The 16,503-nt window shown below is 28.8% G+C and overlaps 1 protein-coding gene and 1 long non-coding RNA gene across 2 annotated transcripts; both read left to right on the top strand.

Moving 5' to 3' along the window:
- The first annotated feature begins 325 nt into the window (after positions 1-325).
- Positions 326-5,361, top strand: LOC123224326 (lysine-specific demethylase JMJ25-like). Its single transcript, XM_044647961.1, has 9 exons — positions 326-422; positions 500-771; positions 1,844-1,937; positions 2,023-2,164; positions 2,253-2,316; positions 2,411-3,161; positions 3,876-4,205; positions 4,629-4,937; positions 5,162-5,361. The coding sequence occupies exons 1-9, from the start codon at positions 345-347 to the stop codon at positions 5,261-5,263; spliced, it is 2,142 nt and encodes a 713-aa protein (XP_044503896.1). The 5' UTR covers positions 326-344; the 3' UTR covers positions 5,264-5,361.
- Positions 5,362-5,478: 117 nt separating this feature from the next.
- On the top strand, positions 5,479-5,897 carry LOC123224327. Its single transcript, XR_006503938.1, has 2 exons — positions 5,479-5,594; positions 5,683-5,897. It is a non-coding gene; the product is annotated as an uncharacterized LOC123224327 (long non-coding RNA).
- Positions 5,898-16,503: the final 10,606 nt, after the last annotated feature.

Raw genomic sequence — 16,503 nt, 5'->3', positions numbered from 1 at the left:
ATGCTAAATTTTTATTTGAAATTTTTTAACCCAACAAAAAATCTTCAAAAAATGTCATGACAATAGCAAGAGCTAAAATATTGTTAATTTCTTGTTTGATTGAATCATATTTTTGGTAATGCATACAGGTACTCATCAGTGACAGAGGAAGCTATTGCAGAATGTTACCCATTTTGCAGTGGAAATTGCAACTGCAAAGCATGTTCATGCCAGAATCAAATAGTTAATTATAATTGTATTGTTAAATCAATTTCTGTGCTGATACTTTGCCTCTTATCATTTTACTTTTATTTAATTATCTTTCTTGTGATTCATTGTAGGGTACTGGCAATGTTGAAGTTGAAATGCAAGTAAGTAGAGGGGAAGGAAAGTTTCAATGCAAAGAGAAATCTGATGATGAAGAGAACTACAATGGAAAAACAGTTAATTTCGATTTGTTTTAAGTTCAATTAATCATTGCTACCTTGTATCACTAACTTATCCTTGTGATTGATTATAGGATACCAGCAATATTGAAGTTGAAATGCAACTGAATGTAGAGCAAAAGTTTGAAGGCAAAGACAACAATGATGCTGAAATTGAGATGTTTGCAAGGAGGACAAATAGCAAGCGACGGAGGATAAGCAGCAAGCTGCCAAGGACAGACGGGCAGCATAGTCAAGCACCAGTGAAATCTAATTATTGCCACCAATGCCACCGAAGTCATAAGAGGGTGGTGAATTGCCTAAGATGCCAACGCAAACGTTATTGCGTCACTTGCATCTCGAAATGGTATGCGTGCATCTTTACACTATGGAAGCAGTTCGTTTGAATGTCGAATTGATTGTTTTAGTTAACAAAAAATGCCTAAGGTAACAACACATATCTTTTTTATTTTGTCTCCTTTTATAAATTTGCTTTGTTAACATATAGAACAGTATTAAAACATAAATATTTTAGATAAAAGTCTCTGGGTTTCCATTTGATTTCAATTTTTTTATGAATAAATTTGTAAGAAATCAAATAGTTAGCATATGTAATATTTTTGGCAAGTTTAGTAATTTTATTCAAATTCCCTGTAATAGCCTTGTTATAAAAGAAATAATAAAAATCAAATGTAATTTAAATTTTGATCATTTATACAAATATAGACAGAAGAAGATTAAAACTCAAAATAGTTGAGATTCAATAAATTATAAAAGATTAGTGAATTCTAATTTTTTAATAATAATAGTGAATATAATTTTTTTGAGTAGTTGTCATAGCATGGGCTAGGTTTTTATAATAGTTTCTTAATAAATTTTATCAACTATATATTTATTTGTATATATACTAAAAATAATGTTGTTTATTTTTTTAATTACTTTTTATTATTTCTTTAGAATAATTTTGATATAGTAAAGTAATTGACAAATAGAAATCCTAGAGAAGTTTCTCTAGTAATGCAAATTTAAATATAGGCTTGGTTTCATCATGTTAGTTATAAATGGCTAGAAATGAGAATTTAGAAGTTTAAGAGTTTTGTGGTTAATTTTCTTTATCTATTTATATGCTTATGGTGTGATATTAATCAGAATTTTTTAACCTCTTTACTATTGGACTAACAAACATACAAAAAGCAATATTCTGAATTTCAATTAGTAGTTATAAAATTTGGGCCTTCTTTGTGGAAATAATAGTGTCAAAATTATTTGGACTGGAACAATTTCTTTTTACTAATTTTTTATTTAAAAAGTCATTTCAATTTCTTTTGTTTGAAGTTTTTCTTGAAATTTTTAGGCCTTATCGTTGAATTACTTGCTCTTTTGACTTCCTATGGATGAATGTTATTATTGCTATTAATGCTTTGTTCTACTGAATATAGGTACCCAACTATGTCGGAGGATGCTATAGAAGAGGCATGCCCATTTTGTCGAGGAAACTGCAATTGCATTGCATGTTTGCGTGGGAATAAAATAGTTAAGATTAGTTTTTGCCAAGCATTTCATACTGATATGATAGTGTTCTGAGTTTTAATTAGTTATCCTTGTGATATCATTGTAGGATGCCAGGAATGTAAATATGCCAACAAGTAAAGAAGAAAGGTCTCAACATTTTATGTATATGGTGGATCTTTTATATCCATTCTTCAAAAAGTTTTACCATGAGCAAATGAGAGAAAAAGAGATAGAGGCCAAAAATAGAGGTAGCCATTCATAACAATGTGATCAAAGTATGCACTTCATTTTAAACTTATATTTAAGCTACTATATTTCATATGCCTCTGTTGGCAGAATTAAAACTGTCGGAGATAGAAATACAACAATCTGTGTTTGAGATTAATGAGCGTGTGTATTGGTAACTCCAATTTCCTTATTTTAAAAGAACTTTTTAATGATCGATTGTGCAATTTTCTTGTTTATTTTTATTCTATTTTTCTTTTTGTTTGCAGCAACAATTGTAAAACCTCCATAGCTGACTACCACAGGAGCTGCCCAAAATGCTCATTTGAATTATGTATTTCCTGTTGCCAAGAAATTCGCAATGGTTGTTTGCAAGGCGGACATAAACTGACCATGAAACATGTCGATTGGGGGAAAGGTTATCTACATGGAGGCGAACCTCTCTTGCTCCCCTCGGTTAAGAAAAGTTCATCAAGGAACCAGACTAAGTTAATCTCGAGGAAACGTATGAGACTAATGGCTGAATGGAAAGTAAATGAAAATGGTGACATCCCTTGTCCAGTGGAAAAGTTAGGTGGTTGTGGATATGAGCGACTGGAGTTAAGATGCTTATTTTCAAATAGATTGCTATCGAAGTTAAGGAAGAAAGTTAAAAAATTGATGAAAATCCATAAAATGATGGACGAAACTCAAAGTTCTAAGAATAACAGTTCAGGCTCCAATGCGGCTAGTGAGATTGATTCATGTAACGAGAAATTAAGGAAAGCAGCTTGTCGGGAAGGTTCAGTTGCTAATTTTCTATACTGCCCTTCGGTTGATGATATCAATCAACAAGGTTTAGAGTGTTTTAAGTACCACTGGGTTAAAGGAGAGCCAATTATTGTTACAAATTCTATAGAAATGACCTCTGGCTTGAGTTGGGAGCCAATAGTATTGTCACGTGCTTTTTGTGCCTCATCGCATGCTAAAGGCTCCTCAAATTTGGTGTTTAGAACCATTGATTGTCTTGATTTGTGTGAGGTATTTTCCTTTAGATGATTTTAATTTTAACTATTGTCATTCTCATGATAAATATATTAATGATATCTAAATTTGTTCATTGCTGCCTCATTATTGTTTTACCCAAGTGTAAATTCGGTTGACTAGTATTGTGCAATGAAAAGAATTGATGGTTGACATAATGCTACTCCATACAGAAATATAAATTGATTGACTGTCTAAAAGATGATAATATTGTACTCACTGGCTTCAGATAAAGTATTTTTCAAAGTAGTCTATTGCAGGCAATAACAATTAATTACATTTGCATGTGAAAATTAAAAATAGTTAACTATGAATAATTACATGTGACTTCCATGGTTTTTTATTTAATCAAATGGTTAAATATGAGACCTGATTATGACTTTGATAATAGCATTTCAGTGCTGTCAGGCAACTTTCCTGGGATTATTATGATGGAATCTTTTTTTGGTTGGATTATGTTGTCTTTCCTCAATTCTCTCACCTTTATTGTGAAATAATTATTTTCCTTTTATCATCCATAGTCTTGTGCTTTCTTGTTTATATTGCTTTATGTATCATCATCATTAAAAGTCAGTATCTCTATGTGTAATATTCATATCTAAACGTAGAAAAGAAGAAAAAAAAGAATAATGAGAAACATTTTTTTTTTCACATTTATGTGGTATTTGCCATTTGTTTAATAGATGACATTGATGATCGATACCTCTGCAGGTTGAAATAAATATTCACCAATTTTTCAAAGGGTATCTGGAGGGCCGTGAGCACTCAAATGGTTGGCCACAAATCCTCAAGCTCAAAGATTGGCCCCCATCTAAGCATTTTGTAAAGTGTTTACCACGCCATGGTTCAGAATTTTTAAGTGCCTTGCCATATGCTGAATATACACATCCTTACTATGGCATTCTCAATATTGCAACAAAGCTGCCTCCAGATATGTTGAAACCAGATTTAGGGCCAAAAGCTTTTATAGCATACGGATTTGGTGAAGAGCTTGGACGTGGAGACTCTGTGACCAAGCTGCATTATGACATGACAGATGCGGTATGTAGTGTTTACTGAAACTGATGATTTTCCATTTATTTGAAAAACTCTGATTTATCTTTTAGCTTAGAAATGTGATGTTGTCTGAAAAAGGCAATATATATTATTGAATTTATTTTTTTACTTAAGCTTAGCCACTTGAATATAGAACAGTTACATCAAGCAAAAATTTAATCTTACATTTTTATCTTGGAGGTGAATTAAGCTAAGAATTTGATGTATGTTCTGGATAGGACATCAGTCCATATATTTTAGTTTTTTAAACGTGGCTGGTGAGTTTGTTTCTATGCAGTAAAAGTTTGTCAAGAAAAAAGTTACACTTGGGCCTTAGAAGTTGGGAACCTTTGATTGATTAAATTGTGATTTGTCATGCTCTTTATTTGTTTTTGTAATTAACTATTTGGTTGGTTTTGCATAACTCAGGTGAATATTTTGATGCATACCGCGGATGTTATCCCGAGTTCTGAACAGCTTGCTAAAATAGAAAATTTGAAGAAATTGCATGATGCTCAAAACCAAAGAGAGTTGTTGGAACTTGAGCATGAAAGACAACAAAAGGAATGTCCCTCAGAAAGGTTTAGGTCTGAGTTTTTTGACCCTTTAACAATAGAGGCTTCAGATGGTGGTGCTCTTTGGGATATTTTCCGGCGGGAGGATGTGCTGAAACTTGAGGAATATCTTAAGCTTCATCACAAGGAGTTCAGGGATGTTTATTGTTCTCCAGTAGAACAGGTATAAATTTTTGTAATTCTTTTTGCAGCTACTCTACATATTTAAATTATGGGCTTTCAGAGATTATAAAGAAATGAAGAATTATTTATTATGGTCATAAATGTGAGACGAATGTGGTAAATAATTAAAGTTTCATATTTTGTATTGTGGATGGTAGAGATAACATGATAATTAGGATATTGAACCAAGGATACTGATACTTGACTTGCCTATTTGTCATATAGGTTGTGCACCCGATTCATGATCAAACATTCTACTTGACGAAGCATCATAAGAGAAAGCCGAAAGAGGAATTTGGTTGGTTTAAGTTGATGTTAATTACTTAGAATTATGGCAGAGTAAGTAGCTTTGTTTTTTTTTTTAAATGCAGGCATAGAGCCTTGGAGTTTTGTTCAGAAAGTTGGAGAGGCAGTCCATATACCGGCTGGATGTCCCCATCAAGTGAGAAATCTGAAGGTGTGTGTGTAAATCCTTGATGATACAATTTTATTTTGGTAAGTTTTGTTGGTTTGATAGGGTTTAGGGTTTTGTTTGCAGTCATGTATAAAAGTTGCACTTGACTTTGTATCACCTGAAAGTATGAAAGAATGCATGCGGCTATCTAAAGAGTTTCGCGCCCTTCCTCATAAGCATAAGGCTAAGCAGGACAAACTAGAGGTATGTTGATAGATGTTTGTGGTGTTATGCAATTGAATTAAGTATAATATCCTAATTTTTAATTTGTTTTTATTAAATATTAAAATAGGTGATGAAAATGTGTATTTATGGTTTAAGTAATGCTGTACAAGAATTGGAGAAACTCAATGAATGAGTTTAGGTTAGGGAAAGGAAGAACAAGGAGAGGAAGGTATGGTAGATTTTTTGATATGACACTTGGGATTTTTATTTACCAACAATTCTTGTATTTTTTACATGCAATGGTGGAAGGTTTAAGGCGTGTATGAATTATGCTTACTCTTTCTTTCGGCTTATCACCAATAACCCAGAGGTTTACCATAAGCCAATGTTGAATTTTATAAACTAGATGATGATTAACAATGGCTATCCAACAAAATCTTTTTTTCTTTATAAATAAATAAATAAATAAATAATCTATACACACAAAACATAATCCATTCACACACAAAAATCTCCACTGATTAAAGGGTTACACGCCTCCTTAAAATTTATTGATGATAAGATAAGAATCAATTAATTTGCCATCAGACTCTTTGATAAGAATTTAGGTCAAATGAATGGTAAAAAGAGAGCCCTTTAATTAGGGTTTGCAATAATAATAATAATAATATCAATATTATAAGAAGATGAGAAACATGTATGTATACATATTTATGTTTTAAACTTGAATTTAATGCTGCTACCGGTTACAATATGATAATTAGAGTTATCAAAGTTCTTCTCGTAGCTTTCCAACATCTCCATCCTGAAATGCAAATGTAAATGTTTATTAATAATTACTACTTAATTACTAATAATTATCATTTATTTATTTATTTAAGATTAAATTTACCAATACACTAGACACTGGAATGGTGCATAGTTATCATAAATTTTTTTCACATATTTATCAACTATTTTCGAGTTACAACTCTCTCTTGAATGTATCTGAGAAGATAATTAAATTAATTAATTAATTAATTAGTTTCTACAATTAATTAGAGATGCCCTAGAAATCCTTAGGCAGGAAAAGAGCCAAGCAGAAGCTTGGGGACAGCTCATATATATTAATGAAAGCTATCCAGTTAAAATTTAAAGTTCCAATATATTAATTGAAAGTAATTGCATGGTGTGGAGACAGCTCATATATATTAATTTATTAAAAACAAACAACCTTTTAAACTTCCGGGTGATAATAATCATCCAGCAGATTCGCTTCTTCTTCTTCTCCTTCTTTCTCCTTTATATATTTTGGAAACTGAATTTTCAACACATACGTAAAGGGTATATTTACCAACAGTAGTTTGGTGATTCTTGTTCTTCTTTGAATGTGTAATTTCAAGCATATACATAGAAATTTCTGGATTGATTTAAATTTTTAGTCATGTTTCTTAAAAATGAATAAAGCAGCAAAGCCCAATAAAATAAAAAAATGTGAATAAACAAATAAATAGAGAGAATTGGAAGCGTTCAATCAAGTTGATGTTGCATTTGGCATTGGGAATTGAATAAATATGGAATATAATATATTTATTTATTTATTAATGAAAAAAATTATAAACTTAAATGGAAAAGACAGAAAGTTTATTATATCGAGAAATCAAAAGTGAATGCTTAATTTCTTATTATTTAAAAACTTCATTCGACTCTTATCATCCCAATGAATTTAATTTAACAGCTGTGTATAAATATAAACATAAATAATAAAATAAAATCTTTCAACTAAATAATAAGAAAATCAATCAATGAAACAAACACAACTTAAAAGTCCCTTGACATTTTACTTCAAATCAAACATATAAAAAAAAAAAAACTAAATTAAACCTTCAATGCAATGCAATGCAATGGTGAGACTTTTCTCTTAACTAAATTTATTTCATCTCATGATTTCATCGTAAGCCTCCAACAAAAACTTCGTCTGGCTCTTGACAATCTCCGCTCTCTTTAGGTTCAGCTTCATCTCCATTCTTTCAATCTCCCTCAACTTCATTTCATACTTTTTTTTATCCTTCTTCTTCATCACTTTCACTCCACCCAGCCTCACATTCTTTTCATAAAATATCCTCATTCCTTTCAAGCAAGTTTCACTTGTTACTTGAGCACTCACTAAACCATCCCATATTTGTTTCGACAAATTCAATATTCTCTTCTGATGGGTATCATCAAAAACTGAAACAATCTCAGCCGGTGACTTAATCAAAGTCTCTTTGTAATTGTTCCTCATTTCCATCAGTTTCTTCTGCAACTCATTTTGAGAAATATCAAGGCCACTTTGTGTTCGTTTTATGAATGCATAGAAATCAGTCAAGTAGGCTGAAGGATTCAAACCTTGTGCGGAGAACTGGATCATTGCAGTCAAGATAGAGATTTCTTGGTCTTCAGTCCAGGCTTTTTTGGTTTTCTCTGTAAGAATGTTGGGGGCTTCCATTGATGAATAAACTGGATGGGAGATGAGATGGGATAATAAGAGGGTATTATTTATTTATAGTTAGTCGTGCATGCATTGAATGGATAATTAAATTAATTAATGGACCATTCACCATTCTATTCTAAATATAATTAATTACAATAATATTTATTATTTATTATTTATTACTTTACTAATAAAAGACAAATATAAATAAATAAATAATAAGGAAAATTACTTAATATAACCATTTTGTAATCTAAAATTTTGGAAAGAGTAGTAAGGATGAAAACCATTTGTCGCATTTAATTTTGCATTAATTTTTAATGCTATTACTAATTTCATTTTGTATACAATTGGAATATAATTACTAACATTAATTAATATAAATAAATCAATACCTACTTTTCATATGGCTTAAACATTACAAAAAAAAAAAAATCCTTCTTAAAGCTTAAATCTTTTGTATAATGCTTATTAAAAATTCCAAAAATAAATAAATAAATATTTCTTTAATATTTAAGGATTGGTCCCATAACCTGCCCTTTCCCAAATTAATCCATAGTTGGTTAATCAATGTCATTGAAAATATAAAGAATGTGAGAATACTTAAAAAAAAAATCGTAATTTTATATATCATATAACATATTATTGAGATTCTCTCCTGTCCTTAAACGAACAAGACCAAAGTACTATTTTACATCCAAGGTTTATTAAAATGACAAATTTACATCCTTACAGATTCAAAAAGTTAGATTCTTACCCATCATATCATCCATTTTCATTAGAGAATTCTATGAAGTGAAATGATAAAATGGTCATTTTGCATAGATTTTCTTATTTTCTTTTTCTCTTTCAAAATGGCATATGTTTAGAGGATGAATTTAATTTTTGAAAATGATAGAATTATTAATAAAAATTTTAGGGGTTTTTTTTTGAAATTCAAAAAATTTTTGATTGTTCTAAAAATTTTAATATATTCCTTAATAGATTCAAAACTGAAAATTAAACTCACAAAGATTTAAACAAAATACAATATTCTAAAATTGGTGGAGTTTTAATTTTATTAGGGGGCCTAAATGATAAATTTTAAATTAGTAAATATATATTGGTAATTCGACATCTATATCTAGTTTTAATAACAATTTCATAATTTCAATGAAAGGGTAAAACAATCATTTATACAAAATTCATTAACAAAAGTAGTGAATATTTTGAAATTTAACTTTTGAAAACTTAATGGGTGGGAAATAGTCATTTGGCCTATTGAATGTTGGTGTTGCGGAAATATTGTTGTCCGGGCTACCAAAGCAAGCTTGACTTATTCAAATTGGTGTCCATAAAAAAATTCATACTCAAGCTTTAGGCCTAAGATTTTTTGTCTAGATCTAGTTTATTAAAATTTTTTGAAGTTCAAGCTTATTTTAGGTCTATTTCTAACCCGTTTTATAACTTAAAAAACTTGCAAAAACACTCTTACAATTTCTAGTAGGTTTGAAAACATGACAAATATACCCTTAACTACAAAGAATTTTTTAACCCATCAGACCTAAACTTTAATTGAACAATCTCTGCAAAAGTTCAAGTTTGATAATTTAATAGACAATTTTTTTTTATTTAAGGTTGTCTAAGATTCAAATTTTGTTTAGTTTGAGACTAAATTTTTCAAATCAAACAATTTGACCTTAGACTTACCTTACTCGTCTGAATTGATAGTCTTATCTAATAGTTGTAAAAGGAGACAAAAAAGTTTATCAAGGTTGAAGATAAATAGACATAGATAATTGTGCGTTAATAAATGAAACAATATTAACCTTTAACAATTAATTATAAATAAATTTCACTTAGTTCTCATACAACCATCAAATAATGTCGAAAAAAAGTATATATTCATGCAAAATCTCGTATTACATTCAAATTCTACATGCATCCTTCTAGGAAAAAAAAAACAATAAATTGACTTTACATTATCATATATAAAAGTTTATATCAAATCAATAAGACTAAATGACATTTCCGCATCCAAGGTTTGAGCTAAAAATACTTTTTCACTCCTCACTCTAAATTACTATAAATAATATTATTTTACCCAAAATCAAACTATGTTAAAAAAAAGAGAAATTATATTAAATGCCTTAAATTAAGGGGGTCTAAGCAAAATTACCCAAAACAATTAGGTTTAAGCAAAAATGCCCCTTTTTTTGTGAAATGACCAAACTGCCCTTATAAATAAACCAAGAATTTTACATATTTTTCTCGTTATTTTCCCACGATTTCACTGTACAAAATCAGAGAATTTCACGTCTCCCACGGGTATCCCACAGGCCTTCCATTGGTGAAGCGATTTTCATCGATTTTCGTGTTTTTCGATAACCAAAAATGGCAAAGAAGGTTAGTACATCTTCCCTACTCTTGTTTGAATCAATTTATTGTTAAAATTATTGAGACTTGAGAGAGATTTTGAGGTTTGAAATTTTAGGGTTCCGATTTTGAACAATGCATAAAATGTTTTCATTCTTGGTTATTTTAGTTGAATTTCTTGAAAGGTTTTGTGTTATAGAATATGTAGATTTGATTTATATTGAAATTAGAGTCAGAACAACGATTTTTGGGATGAAAAAGGGATTAAAATTGTCAACGCTCTTGTCCGTGGGAACAATGGATCCCACAGACCGAATGAATTCTCCCATGGTCAAGAGAGATTGACTGTGGGTTGGGGGGAAGTAGTTTTTTCAAAATATTAGGGAGCTAGGGAAGAGGTTTTGTTTCAGTGGGTTTATATTCTTCATCATCTTCCTCTTCTTGGGATTTGTCTTCTTCTTCTTCCCAATGAGAACGGGCGTTTCTTTGGTGCCATGAATGAGGTAATTAGAACTTATTATGGGGAGATAAAAATATTGATTTAAGGTTAGAGAGAGATATAGTTATGTACTTGGAATAATATTTCAAAGACCGAAAAGAAATGTATTTGGAAGCATGTGATGATGTGCATGAATGTATTTAATCTACTTATTCAATGAAAAGATTAAGATACCCATGATTCTTAATAAATCCTTTAAAAGACAAAAAAAAAAAAAAAAAACCCTTGATAGGTGACATCTACAATTCTACAAGTATGATCAAAGAGTTCATACACTATATTCTTTTGTCAAATAAAATTTTTCCCATAAAAATATTAAGAAAACTTACGAAGGCCATAATAATTTATTTTGGCTTAATGTAAGTAAACTTGTGAATTGTGTTTACATATACAAACATAAGATAGAGAACTCAAAATTTTTACAAGTTTCACAACGTTAATGAAATTCTAGAAAGAATAAGAACACTTGAAAATATCGTTTTATTCAATTAAAAAGATCGAACTTGGTTTTTATCTATTGATGAAATTGAACTCTCAAATTTTTTTATTAAAATAATTAAACTTTTAGATTTTTCTATAAAGAGACTCAATCTTTAGTATTTTTTATCGAAGTTACTGAAAAACATAATTATAAACTTTTTATTTTGTCTTGTTTTAGAAAGATTAGTTTGGTACCTTTAATAAAAAACTATAAACATGTTCACTATAACAAATATTTAATTGAGAGATGAAATATTTATGGACAATTTTAAATTCATCCATGATTATTTTAGAGGACAAAAGCTTAGGATTTATTTTTAAAAGCATTTTTAGTTTCATTTTAGAATGATAATTTTAGAGATAATTTTATTTTTGTCATAGAATGATAATTTTAGGGGATAAAATTTTGTTACCAAAGACATAAGATTTATTTTTAGGGACAATTTTATTTTCGTCCCATAATGATAATTTTAGCGATAATTTTATTTTTGTTCCAAAATTATAACTTTAGAGGATGAAATTATACTTTTGTCCCTAAAACTTAGAATTCATTTTTAGGGACAATTTTAGTCTCATTTTCGATGATGAGTTTTACTGGACAAAAGTTTATTCATCCCCCAAAAACTTAGGATTTATTTTTTGTGACATTTTTCGTTTTGTCTCATAATGTTACTTATAAAAAAAAAATTTGATTTTGTCTCAAAATGATTATTTTAGAGGACAAAATCTTAATTCATCCCAAAAAACTAAAGATTTATTTTTTAAAACATCTTCAGTTTCATTCTAAAATGATAGTTTAAGAGACAAAATTTTAATTTGGTCCTCATAACTAAAGATTCATTTTATTTTATTTTTGTCTCAAAATTATAATTTTAGGGCATGAAATTCTAATATTATCTCCAAAAATGTAGCATTTACTTTTAGGACAATTTTAATTTTGTTTTAGAGTGATAATTTTAGGGATAATTTTATTTTTGTCATAAAATGATAATTTTAGATGATGAAATTATATTTTTATTCCCAAAACTTAGAATTCGTTTTTAAAGACAACTTTAGTTTTTTTTCCAAAATGATAATTTTAGAGGATGAAATTAAAATTTCATCCCAAAAATCTTATGAAAATATAATAATTTTACGGACGATTTTACTTTTGTCCTAAAATGATAATTAATTTCATCTTCAAAACTTATGATTCCTTTTTAGGGGTATTTTTGGTTTTGTCCAAAATGATAATTTTAGGAATAATTATAATTATGTTCCAAAATGATAATTTAACACAACAAAATTTTAATTTCGTCTACAAAAAATTTAGGATTTATTTTTAGGAAATTTGAGTGAAATCATATCAGATTAATAATTTATTATTATCAACTAAATATAAAAATTATTTTGATATATATCAATTTTCTCAAATATAATAATAATTTACACAAATAAACTTATTAAAATAAAATATTTTAATGAAAATCTATTATTACTTTTAACAAAAGATTATCCCAAATAAATGATTTTGTCAAATCCTCTTCTTCTTGGTCTTATCATTTTTTAGTTTTCGTTTGTAGTAACTAACTTGTCTGCTTTGTCAAACCATTAAGATGGAGGAAGAGAAATGCGGCAGACAAGATTACATATGGTATTACTTAACTCTTAAATTTCCTTATGTTTGTTTTGTAATAAGTTAGTGCTTCAAAATAGGCCAAATGACTATTTCCACCCAAGGTATGCTGCAATCTCAAATTTTTACCCTTTAACTATAAAAACATTAAACACCCATCCATGAACAGTTAAAATTAACGGTGATAAAGATAAAATCGTCATTTTCTCTATAATATTAAAAATAAATTAAAATAGAATCTACTTTGCCTCCCTAAACTTTAAAAACTAAAATTTTCCCCCAGCCTAAGTTTTAAAAAATCACAGTTTCACCATAGGGTTTCGTTTTGAAATCTCTGACGACATTACCGACGACCTCTCCCTCCCGAAGTATCCTCTCCTTCTGGCGATTTCTTTCCTCCCATTTGGACGCTTGATTGATGTCGGAGAAGCCGTGGAAGACGAAGAACTTCGTTGGGGAAGACGAAGTTCTTCATCTTCCCAATCGTCAATGTTGTCGTTTGGCCTTCAAATACCCAAAACTACACTTGACACAAAGGACGCCCTTGTAACACTTTTTTGGGGTCTTTCTTTGTATTTGATGATTTGTTCATTATTAAGTTAAAAAATGAAATAAGTGAGAAATAATGATAGTGAATATGTTAAATGAAAAATAAAATCAAAGTTTTAATTTAATGACCGTAAAAGTGTTTAAAGAAGAAAGTGAAAACACATCATCTGAGTTTCAAACATCACAAACTCTTCCCTCTTCTGCAACTTCACCACCAATTTGAGTTGCTTCTTGGACCTCTTCATTGGCAGTAGCAGGAGTATTTTTGCTTATGCTTTTGCTTCCCTATAAGTTAAGAGAAAGCTCAAACACTTTGTTTTGATGTGGATCTGAAAAGGCCTTTGATTCGACAACATTTCTTTCGAAATTTTTCTTCAGGCTTTTCAATTTTTTGCGAAGCTGGCGTTTGGAAAAATCATGATAGGAAAATGATTGTTTAATGAATGTATAAAATTCAGTCCTGTTGCCATGGGCAATTGGGTCGAGTCCTTTTAGATTTGAAAAATGGATTGCAGTGTTTAGGATTGAAATCTCTTCATCCTCACTCCAAAAGGTCTTAGTTGATGAGTGTTGCTTTGTCTTTTTGGTGGGGTTCATTTGGCCTTTTGATTCATCACCTTCCACATTGTCATGAGGCCTCTTTTCGGATGCCATCGATGATAATCTTTTTTAACCTGTAATCAATTGAAACAATAAAATGGTAAATCATTGAACTGAAAATTATATATTCTTACTTACCATCAACAGAAAAATGATATAATATAAAAGTTAACTATAAACAAATTAAAACGCTTACCCAACAGTAAATTCTTCCTCCTTGAAGATTCAGTTTCCAAAATATATAAAGCCCCAAGCAGAAAGGAGAAGAAGAAGAAGAAGAAGAAGCGTCACCCGGCGGGAAGCTTAAAGGTTGGACCAACTTTGCTGCCTAAATAATTCATCAACATGCATCCGTTTATTTATTAAATATATATTTTCTTGATTCACTCAAAATTAATGCAACCCTAAACCCATCGTCTTCATCCATCACAAATCATTTCAATATATTGGAACTTCAAATTTTGATTGGATAGGTTTCATGCAGATAAAGACTCCATTATTAATATTTGCAGGCTTTTTGGATGCTAAAAAATTATACAAAAACAAAATCTTAATATTCTGCACCAAATCTTAACGCAAACATGTCTATTTCCAGACTCTTTCATTATATATATATATATATATATATCCAATAATCAAATATATAATGGAAAAAAAGCCTTTTTCTTAAATTTTATAGCTAGTGTAACTTCAATCAAATATGCTCTTTCAAAATAATTTGAATTCAATAACCAAACTAACGTAGACTTTATTTTATTTATGAACGAACAAAATAATTAAACAACTTATAAAATATTTTTTAATAGAAAAAAATTTACCAATTAATTGTCCTTATTAGTCCTTGGAAATAGAAAGTTCAGCCTCAATGTATTACCTAAAGAAATAAAAAAGTGCATAAACTCACAAAAATGCTTTGGAAATGCTTGTTTTTCACTTATTCCCCCACCGAAACTGTACCCAGGTGACAATTTACCACCTTGATTGAAGTAAAAAAGTGATATTTTCCCTTTTGTTTTTTGTTTTTTTTTCAAAACTCAAATATTATTTTTAACAATAAAATGATATTTTTGTTAGTTTATAAATATTATTAGATTAATATTATTTACACTCCTAAAATATAAATAAAGTTTATAATTTATCACTTAAACACTCTTATTCAATTTAAAAAAATGAAAAGCCTAACCCTAACTTCGATTAATCTCGCACTAATAACTGCATCAATTACAATTAAATTTTTGATTAAAAAATAAATCAAAATCGCACCATCTAGTTGGAACCACATTATTCTGATGCGATTTTAACAAGAATTACATCGAAAATAATGTCATTCTTATGCACTTTTTGTCAAAATCACTCTAATATGATGTGATTCCAACTAAACGCATTGGCTTGGTTCGATTAAAGGGTCATCGATTATGAATGTCTCCCAAAAATTGTTTGTAATAAAGTAAGGGGAAAATGCTATTTAATTTTAATAAATACTAAATATAATAAAGGGTATTTTTTTTTAGTATGTCTATTATAAAAATTAAAGAGTTTCACAGATGATACCTAACAAAAGGTGGGAATTCGACTTTAAGAGTGATTTATTTATCATTTTTGTATAGTTCAGATGAAAAATAGTCGTTCTCTCTTTTCAAATCTATGTCAAATGACTATTTTCTAGTAAAGGTTTGATCAAATGATGGATTCCCACCCGTTTTATTTGAAAAGTCTATTCCCCACTTATCTGTCAAAATCAATTATTAATTTTAATAGTTAAAAAATATTTACGTCATTTTCTCCAAATATTATAATGGATGTGTATTATAAAGTGTCAATATTATTTTTTTAAAAAACTCATTAAGAATAAATGCATAGATTTTTAATCTTATTTAGGAAACTACTATATTCACCCTATATATTTTAAAAATATAATTAATATAATCTTAATAATTTGTAATATAACATTTACATCTCTTATTATATATTTTTGAGTGCAACAATCAATTTTGAAACTATTGAATGACATATTGAAATTTTAAAAATTTTCAAAACACCCCAAACTTTTTTTCAAAATTCAAAAAAACCTTTAAAATTTCATTAACACTTTTAAGATTTTCAAAATTATAATGTACCATCATTAATACTTCTATCTAAATTTGTATCAATATATTTTTATTGTTTTTAATTAAAATTTATGTAAATTAGAGCATAAAACAATTTAATAAAAATTTCAAAACAAAGAGTTATTTAGCTTGAAAGTTTTTATGTCTTTTAAGTAATTTTATACAAAAATATTAACAAATTGTCAAAAAAAATTTAACAAATGGGTGGGAGATTGACTTTTTCAAATTTAACAAACAGAAACTTATTATTTCATTAAACTTTAGGTGAGAAATTCTCATATATGATCTAA

Source organism: Mangifera indica, chromosome 8, assembly GCF_011075055.1.
Source record: "Mangifera indica cultivar Alphonso chromosome 8, CATAS_Mindica_2.1, whole genome shotgun sequence".
NCBI lineage: Eukaryota > Viridiplantae > Streptophyta > Magnoliopsida > Sapindales > Anacardiaceae > Mangifera > Mangifera indica.
The sequence above is the reverse complement of the archived record's forward strand: the minus strand, read 5'-3'. Positions and strand labels throughout refer to the sequence as shown.